Here is a 9,430-nt window from a genome sequence, read left to right on the forward strand (position 1 = left end):
CCAGGGTATATTTAAAATCACTCATGCGCCAAATCTGCACAAACAAAACATAACAAATATACAAGGCAATTATATAGAAGATTTAGTAACTCTAATTGACTATGGAAATACAGATTGATACTTGAAGCTCTTTATTTATATCATTTGTGAGTATCATTAATCCAACGTATCTAACGTGTACCTACACGAGCATGAGGGATCGCATTACAAGATAAAATAAGAAATTAACTCACCTCTTGAAGCTCTTTATTTATATCGATATATTCAGAAATTCCAGCACCCTCATTTTTCTCCTTGATAAGCTTCTTGACCTGAAACGCACGGATATAAGAAACATCTATAAGTACTCTGCAGACTTGATAATCAAAGAAATTCAGAAGGCGTATGACGAAGGGAAGGATGCAAAGTAAAGCAATTATAAGCTCGTTGCAATAAAATAATAGTAAAGCATTGTGCCATCTGCTAGTGTATTTGAATTGTAACATGTTCTAGGAAAGATGCTAATGGACCAAGAGTCCAACACGAAAGAATACAAATTCCGTATGGTTCTAGCTCACGGGTTTGACCCTCAATCACAACTAAAACAACTAAATGTGAAATTTCCCGGGTACCTATCACAACAAACCACGAGGAGTTGCAACTGGTAGCAAGTAGCAACTATAAATTCAGAACCACTATAGCAGGGCACCTAGTTCATGCATTGTGATTACCTGATTGCTTTCCCATGTGGCGTGATTACCTGATTGCTTTCCTGCCTACTGGGAGCAATGGAGAGTGGAGCTTCCACTTCATCGAATCATGGTACCTTCATGGCTTCCCCTTCCGACTGCGCATCGCCAGATCCCGCAACGACCCAACCTTCACCATGAGGAGCTGTGCCACCATGGGTGAATCATACCTGCCGCCGTTGGCCCTCCCTCCCCCGATCTGCTATGATTCCTTGACCAGGCCTTGGTCCAGAAACAAAAAGGCGGTGGGTAAATAGCCGCAGAGTCGAGCAGTGGCCGCAGAGGCAAGCAAAGAGGCCAGTGGGCAGTGGCGCCTATGGAGGCGTGAAGCAGGAGAGCGTCGGGTGGCGGAGAAGCAAGACGACGTGGACCTGACGAAGAGTGGGCTTGGGGAATGTCTGCAAAGTGGAAGGGGGAGGGGAAGGATGGAAGGGCCAATGGTCCAACCGTGCTGCCTGTCGCGAGCGCCCGAGCTCGCCTGTTGCGCTCGCCCGAGCTCGCTTGCGCGTCCCGCGCCTCGTTGTCTTAGCCCGCCGCCGCGCAAAACCCTCTGGCCGACGCCACCCTGAACGAGTCAGTCGAAGCCGCAGAAGCCTCGGACGCCAGCGGCACTGCGCTCGCTAGCGCTCGCCGTGGGCACGACCGGCTAGCTCCACCTGAGATGGTACCTATGGCCACCCTTATGTTACGCCGCCTTCTCGGCCACCTTGAGGGCCACCAGCGACTTGACCCACTTGCTCGACCACGGCGGTGGAGACGGAGGGGATCTGGCGAGCATGTGTGTGCGTTGGGGGGGGGGGGGAGACTTGATTTCGAGCGGCGATGAGGTCGGCTCCGTCGAGCGGCGGCGGCGCAGGGACGAGGAGCAGTGGATTCGTGCAGGGGAGTTGCCCTATCGCTCGCGAGGTGCAGTGGATCGATCGGATACGGGGGAGCGGACGTAGACGCGAACGGCTCCAAAGAATTGAAGAAAATATCTCGGGTCCGTGAATGGGCAGTTGAGCACGCGTCGGCAGGCCGAACTCTCCGGACGCGTGAAGCGCGGGGAGCGTCCCAAACTCCAGCGTCTTTTAACAAGAAGTAATTAAGAAATTCCTTTTGAATTCTGTGGGCAGAATGAACAAGACCACTTTTTTTTTCTTCTATTGGAATCCGTCTGCTAAGGTAACGGGACTACGGGAGCATGTCCAGCTTGTCGCGGAGAGCAAGTGCCAACAGAAGTCACTTCTGTTCTGAATCTCGGAATCCAGTAACATAAGCATCTTATTCCAGGAAAACAGCGACCGGAAGCTTGAGAATCAGGGATTGAGAGGGGGGGGGGGGGGGGGGGGGGGGGGGGGGGGGGGGGGGGGGGTGCAGATATCGGCAAGAGAATGCACACCGATTCTCAGGCTCTTCACGATATAAGCATGGTACGTAATAGGCAAATCACTACACCGCACAAAAGGAGCAAAAAATATAATCTGATCTTCTGCTATCCAAAGCAAAGAGATGATTGAGTTCGAACGGACGGTTATAAGCGAACATTAAATATACGAAGGCTCACATAAGAACAAAGAGGAGGTTACTACAGTCAGAAGTTGCATGATCTGTTAGGCGCTGTACGTCGCTAGCATAACGTCCACAGAACAAAACAGTCAAGCAGGGCCCTGCTCGCCTTAGCACACTCTGTACAGTCGGTCTCTGCTTGTCTCGTTTGTTTGGCGTCGGTCTCGCCTGGGCCACTGCTGCCCAAACATGTCGCTTGGAGCCTTGGAGTGCCCGACGAGCTGCTGTATATATATATATATATATATATATATATATATATATATATATATATATATATATATATATACTCAAGAAGCAGAAGCACCTGGCACGTCTTTGCTCGATCGGTTGTACTTCATGTGGCTCTTCACGAGTTGGCCAGCGGCAAGGGCTGCCAGGAGAGAGAGCTCGCCTGCGAGCACGCTGCCGGCGACAATGGTTGCAAGAATCCTAGCATTTGCCCCAGGCGAGTCACGGTTCGGACCCCTGACGCCAAGCAGGTTCAGGCATGCGGCCTGTGAAGCAAGACAGGTGCCACCCCCGACAGTGCCTACCTGAGAATGGAGTGGACAAATTATTATTGACACGAAATACGCATTCGATCAAATGGGAGAAATAAAAGCACGAGGAATGAGCAAATAATCTGGAAGGATAATGGGCTATTGGTTTTATAATTCCAACAAAACTTTATAATACTAACTGTATCAGTATGCCTATAAGCCTTACCTCAATGGAAGGCATGGTCACAGAGATGTGAAGATCGCCTCCGTCATTCACTGCCTCCATCATGGTGATGCACTGTGAGCTTTCAACGTTCTGGGCAGGATCCTGCCCCGTAGCAATGAACAGGGCGGTAACGATATTGCTTGCATGGGCATTGAAACCTCCAAGAGCTCCGGCCACAGCTGATCCAGCGAGATTCTTTACGATGTTAAGCTCGACGAGTTTTTGCACGGTGGTCTTAAGAACGCTCTGCACAACTCCCCCTTTGACTCTGGCCTCACAAACAACAGATTTCCCACGACCTTCTATCCAGTTTACGGCTGCAGCCTTCTTGTCTGAACAATAGTTACCTGGCATATATATAAAAAGAAAGTCAACGTGCATACCATGGCTGGGGAGGGAGGAATGCTGATGATTGTTTCTTTTTTGAACAATAACGCTTAATAACTGTTACAACGAATTTGCTCCATGTCAAATGGAAACCAACCAGTAAATTCACTATCTCACTGCTGTTTTTATAACAAAAGCAGTTCCTCTCTTGAGAGTGATAAAATAATACGGGTGTTTGGGACTGCTCCAGGTTCCAACTCCATAAATAAAATGACTTCTCTAATAGGGTGTTTGATTTGAGGAATGAGCTATTCTATCATCTTCTTACTCCTAATTCTTTTATTTGGTTTGTAAAATGGAATGAGTTGATCTATCAGTACCTCATTGCTCATAGTTAGTTAGTACTAATACGATGAATGAGGTTATCGTAACAAATTTGAGTAATGGCCCTATGATGCACCACCTCATTTTTATGTAGTGATTTTCAAACCAAACACCCCCTAAATATCTTCTAAAGGTTCACAACTCTAGCTCCATAATTTTCTGGAGCACCTAATTACTTGCTCCACCAACTTTTCTTCTGGAGCACCTAATGACTTGCTCTACCAACTTTTTTGGAGCTGGAGCAGCACCAAACAGGGCCTATAGATAGCAACATGAGGATCCCAGATTCAGCATAATTTGATATGGAGACATACTTTCCTCAGGTTACAGTTACAATTATGAGTGAGAAAAGGTGGCAAATCATGCGTTATGAGAAGAGCAGCTTTTACTCAACACTTTGAGCTCGAGTATGGAGAGCCAAATGAGAGCATATCAAACAATCTGGTACATACACTTTCCTTGGGTAACACTGGCACAGGACCAATAAAAAGGATGCATTTTCCATGCCTAGGTGAAACAGTTCCTTCAGCAATTCATGTGTAAAATTACTAGCAAGTAAAGAGTTCAAACTTACATTGTGTTCAGTGGTCTGATAGTTTTTTTCCTCGAATAGTTGTCTGATAAACTAAACATGCTAGTTTTATTGAAAGGATGTGGTACACACGCTTTCCTTTGGTAACACTAGCACAGAACCAATAAAAAGTGTGCATTTCTATGCCTCAGTAAAACAGTTCCTTCAGCAGTTCATGTGTGAAATCACTAGCAAGTAAAGAGTTCAAACTTACATTGTGTTTAGTTGTCTGATATTTTGTTATCAAACAGTTGTCTGATAAAATAACATCCTAGTTTTATAGAAAGAGTGCAAATTTAGCTTTTCTTTGCTACTACCTCCGTTCTCAAATATTTGTCGCCCGCTAGTTCGTTTTTGAACTAAAACGCGGCAAATAAAAAAGAACGGAGGGAGTGTAACAGATCGAAGGGAAGAACCAAACCAGATAGGCTGATGAGATCCATGTCGGGGAAATCATTCTGCAAGTAGCCCAAGACATCCTCAACACCTTTTGACACCATATTCATTCCCATAGCATCTCCAGTACTACAAGTGAACCTCATGTAAAGGTTCCGTCCTGCTAGTGCACAATGAATGCCTTGAAGCTTCCCAAATCTGCTGGATCTGTAGACATGAAATAATTTGGATGACACCTCTAACAGATAAAGCATATAGTTTTTTCTATAAATTGTATTAAATTTAATAAGAAAACAATCAGTGAGACATAAAATTGCAAAGATGCAAACCAAGTGTGCACAATTAAAGAGCAAACTAACTGTCTCCTGTTTCTTTATGAAAACACTGACCAAGAAATGTGTCCGTCATACAAGCATGCATATGATACATGTCTAACTGGAAGTCTGAAATGAAAATTAGTATGATGAGATATGCAATACTGCTGACAGGAAATAACAGCAGCTAAGCTTCATAGTAAAACTAGTCTTCTAAAGGAAGTATCAAATCAGCAAATGCCATATAGGAACAACCATGTTATCCAAACAGATTGTCTGCCAATCGCTATGACCACAAATAATATTGTAACACTAAGTCTCAGATGCACAGCTTGAATGATAAAATTGCCTGCGACTTTTTAATATATTATCTTCAAAAGGTGCAAACCAGCAATGAATCGTCTCAGTATATAGTACTTTGAAAGAGTGAAAAAAATGTGTCATGATGACTATGTTTGAAAAACTGAAGGCCAACAGTCAATATATATAGAGAAGTGGAGGAAATTGTAACGGACTGATAAAAAGTTTCATAGCAGTGAAATAACATATTAGGCATAAATCAAAGTGAGGAAGAACAATAAAAAGAGTGAGATACGTTCTTAATTAGATGTGCAGAGATTTAAATGCTAGAGCACAACATTCCTAAGAAGCTAATTACTAAATGCTAATAGAAATGCTAGAGTACCCATGAATTCTTATGCATACAACTAGTAGTAATGAAGAAAGTGTCGATACCATGTGCTGATGTGCACATGACCATGAATTTGAAAAAAGAAACCTGAGAAAATAGACTCCATATATTCTTAATATTTTACAACAGAGAAACACAACATAACCATGCCCTAAATAACGGACTAGTGTGAACCAAAAATAACCTAAAGCTTATCAAGCCTAAAAAAACAACAGAATCAAAAGCTTCTAGTGAGATGAAACGGCAAGTAACCAGAGCTTCCAAACAACACAATAGAACAAATGTTTAAAGCTCTTCCGTAACTTACAGAAACCAACATTAATTTAGGTTTAGGAAGTAACAAAACCAGTTACTAGGATCAACTGCCCTTCTTTCTAAGAACATATGCCCACAGTTACTAGGGAGTACGAAAACCATATGATAGTAAGCCCACATGCCATGAGTAAGCCATTGACATTCCCTGTGGTTTCAACAAACACAACAGGACAATTCAAGGGCAACACTTCAGAAGTATAAATTGGTATCATTTGTAAATATCCTGTGGCTGGATAAACGCAATACGAACAAGAACAATTCAAGGACGACTTTTCAGAGAGTATAAACAGTAATCATCCGAATTCCAAAATGACCAATAATGAATCCCAGAAAATAAGGAAACATAAGTACATAATGCTACTGATAGTACAATGTGAGGTAATTGTTGTTGCCTCAACTAGAGCATGTTGAATTTGGAATACGCTAATAAGCTGCATAGTGCATCCTATCACCATCACCCAAATAAGAAAAGGACACTTGCTTGTGGTCAATCACCTGACCTTATAAAATACAAATACCATGTCATTCTAGCCGTCAACATCATGACAATAGTCAAACGGCACAAGAGAAACTTAAAAGATGTACCAAAGGAATGCATTTTTAACTACTATCAGTGTATCTCCGCACTATCATCTAAGTAGACTCATATCCCATTTTAAGTAAGCATGCAATCTTCAGGTAGGCAATTGGAAAAGGATGTCTACCTATTGAAGACAGCAGCCAGAGTCTCGAAATTGGTGTGTGTCTCGACGAACGCCTTGAGCTCCGCAGCCCTCTTGATCGATGGCAACTTGACGACAGGCGCACGAGACATTGCATCCCGGAGCAGCACGCTGAAGGCGCCCCCAGACGCAGCGATGGCTCTGCAGCCGCGGTTGACGCTGGCCACGAGACATCCCTCGGTGGTAGCCATGGGAACATGGTACTGTTTCCCATCCAGGAGCAGCGGCCCGGCGACCCCGACCGGCATCTGCACGTACCCAACGGGCATCTCGCAGCATTGTCCCAGGATGGCCTGGTAGTCCATCCCGTCGAGCGGGAGCCCCTCAACGCCCCGCCCCGTCATCCGCCGTAGCGCCTCCCGCCGCAGCCTGGCAGCGCGGCGGCAGTCTCCGAGGCGCGACTCGAGGTGGTGCGACGGCAGCGCCCCGGACACCACAGCGGCGACGATCTCCTCGTCCTCGCCCTCCGCCCCGCCATGCAATGCCTCCGGCGCGTCGGCGGCGGCGGCGCGCGTTTGGTCGGCGGAGCCGCCCTGGTCGCGGCAGGCGGGGGTCTCGGGGTTCGCAGATGGGATACCAGTACCGCAAGGGCTGAAGAGGTACACGATGGAGGCCAGCTGGCAGACCACGGTAACGAACTCGCGGCCACCGAGCGGGAACCGGAGACGTCGGTCTCTGTCGCTGCAGAGGCGGAGCAGGTCGCAGGAGGAGAGCACGAGCGAGATCATCGCCAGGCCGTTGGTGATCCACGCCGGGATGGGCAGCGAGCCCCCCGCGGCGAGCGCCCTCAGCGCCGCCGCGATGCGGCCTCCGAGCCGGCGCACGTCCATCCACCACCGCTCGGGCTTAACCGGCCACCGTCAGCGGTGTCAAGCGGAGCGCGTCTGCGCGTGCGCTCGACGATTGTGTGTCGTGACTCGTGCGTGCTGCTGGTGCCTGGTCGTGCAGGAGGCCAGGAGGGTAGGGTGCGTAGGCGCGTAGCATAGCATGCCGTGCGGGACCAACGCTCAACGCTGTGCGGCCTGCGGGGGGTGCTCGGTTCGTTGACGATGATCGGACGGACGCGGTCACGCGGAGTGGCCGCGGGGGTTTCTCGCACTGATCACTGATGTGCACGGAACCCGCAAGGCCGCAGCGGCGGAAGGGGCGGGGCAGCGTGACGGGCAATCGGGCAAACGAGCGGACAGGGACCGGGCACGGGGCCCGCGCCGCCGCCTCGGCCCTCGGCGACCCGACTGTCGGGCAGGTTTGGTCAGACTTGTCAGTTTTGCTTTTGCCCTTTGCCGTCATGACGATGCGTTGTTTGTAGCTGTGAGTTGCGGCGACCATGACACGTGTTGGGGAGCCGTCTGAGCGCTAAACGCATGACTGAGGGAACCGGGGAGGAGTGTTTGTTTATTATATAAATATTAAATATAGTATAATTATAAATTTAAGGGTATATTTGGGAGAGCTTTGTTTGAACAATTGTAGCCTTAGTGTTCCAGATTTATCATAAAACATCTCTTGATATTTCATAAAACATCTCTTGATATTTCGTGCGAAAGAACCGAAGTGATATGTTATATAACCATTGACATAGTGGGTAATTTTCGTACAACTTTAAGAGGATGAAAGTAGAGGTGGCAACGTCAAATTCCCCGTCCGGGGTTGAGCTTCCTGTTAAGAACCCTTTGCTACCGAGTGTAGTCTAAAGGCTCCTTAACTCATAAACACATGAGACACAAAGATATATGGGACACTGTTATTCTCATTTATCTATTCTGCTCCCTAGTTACAACAAATGGTAGTGTTCTCCTCTATATATAGTGCAAAGTTAGGGTTTCGACTAGATGGGCCACATGGGCCTTCGGGGCCCAAAGTGGTTTCTTAACACTCCCCTTGGCCCTCTTGCCGCGAGATGCACATGTCCCAAAACTCCATAAAAACCCGGTGGGAAAGATTTAGAGAAAGAGTACATGACTCACGCTTGCTGTGTTGCATGATTTGTCTCATTAAAAACCTTACGTGAGAAACTTCTATTGAAAACACACTTAAGGGGAAAAGAGTACAAATCACCTTTTTCTTCATTTAATCTTAAGACTATAATTAGGTATTTGAACTTCATGCTCAAAATTCAATTTAGGAGTATGCAAATTTCTTCCCCTGAGAACCACACTTTTAAGTCTTTTATAATTGCTTCAAGTCCATCCTTTCAATGATGGGTGCAATGCTTAAATGTAGATTTACAAGATCCTCTTGCGCCTTATTATGCAAGACTCTAACGTAGTTCATCATATGCCTTCTTGATCATACATTAATGGGATTTTCATACATAGCACATATCCCATCAATACTTATGCAACACAAGCTTCTTTATTTCATAAGTTGGTAGTGGGGATTCCTTAAACCACATTACTTTTATTATGGAGTGTTTCTTATTCAAAGTACACATCTTCACAAAATCTTTATGCTAGACTTTGGTTCCCATATGAGTTTGTCATTGTTGACACAAAGGTCCACTTTCTGACTTCCATGTGACCTTAATGTACAACAAAGGGATTCATATTCACATTTAGGTGCATGTCTTGATCTTCAATCCAAAATTTCTTAGCCCTTTGGATATATTGGAGAATATTCATGATTCATATACATGGTATTTATTTATACTTTGTGCCATTACCGATCCAACATAATGACACATATAGTGTCTACCTTTCATGTTATCTTCATAGTATATCGACACT

General features: G+C 45.9%; 1 protein-coding gene across 1 annotated transcript; it reads right to left on the minus strand.

Moving 5' to 3' along the window:
- Positions 1–2,188: 2,188 nt before the first annotated feature.
- On the minus strand, positions 2,189–7,595 carry LOC100383280 (uncharacterized). Its single transcript, NM_001367237.1, is given in 4 exon segments — positions 2,189–2,812; positions 2,985–3,331; positions 4,688–4,869; positions 6,687–7,595. Coding segments are annotated over 4 exon segments (1,623 nt in total). The 5' UTR covers positions 7,535–7,595; the 3' UTR covers positions 2,189–2,566.
- Positions 7,596–9,430: the final 1,835 nt, after the last annotated feature.

This window comes from Zea mays, chromosome 4, assembly GCF_902167145.1.
Source record: "Zea mays cultivar B73 chromosome 4, Zm-B73-REFERENCE-NAM-5.0, whole genome shotgun sequence".
In the NCBI taxonomy this organism is placed as follows: Eukaryota; Viridiplantae; Streptophyta; class Magnoliopsida; order Poales; family Poaceae; genus Zea; species Zea mays.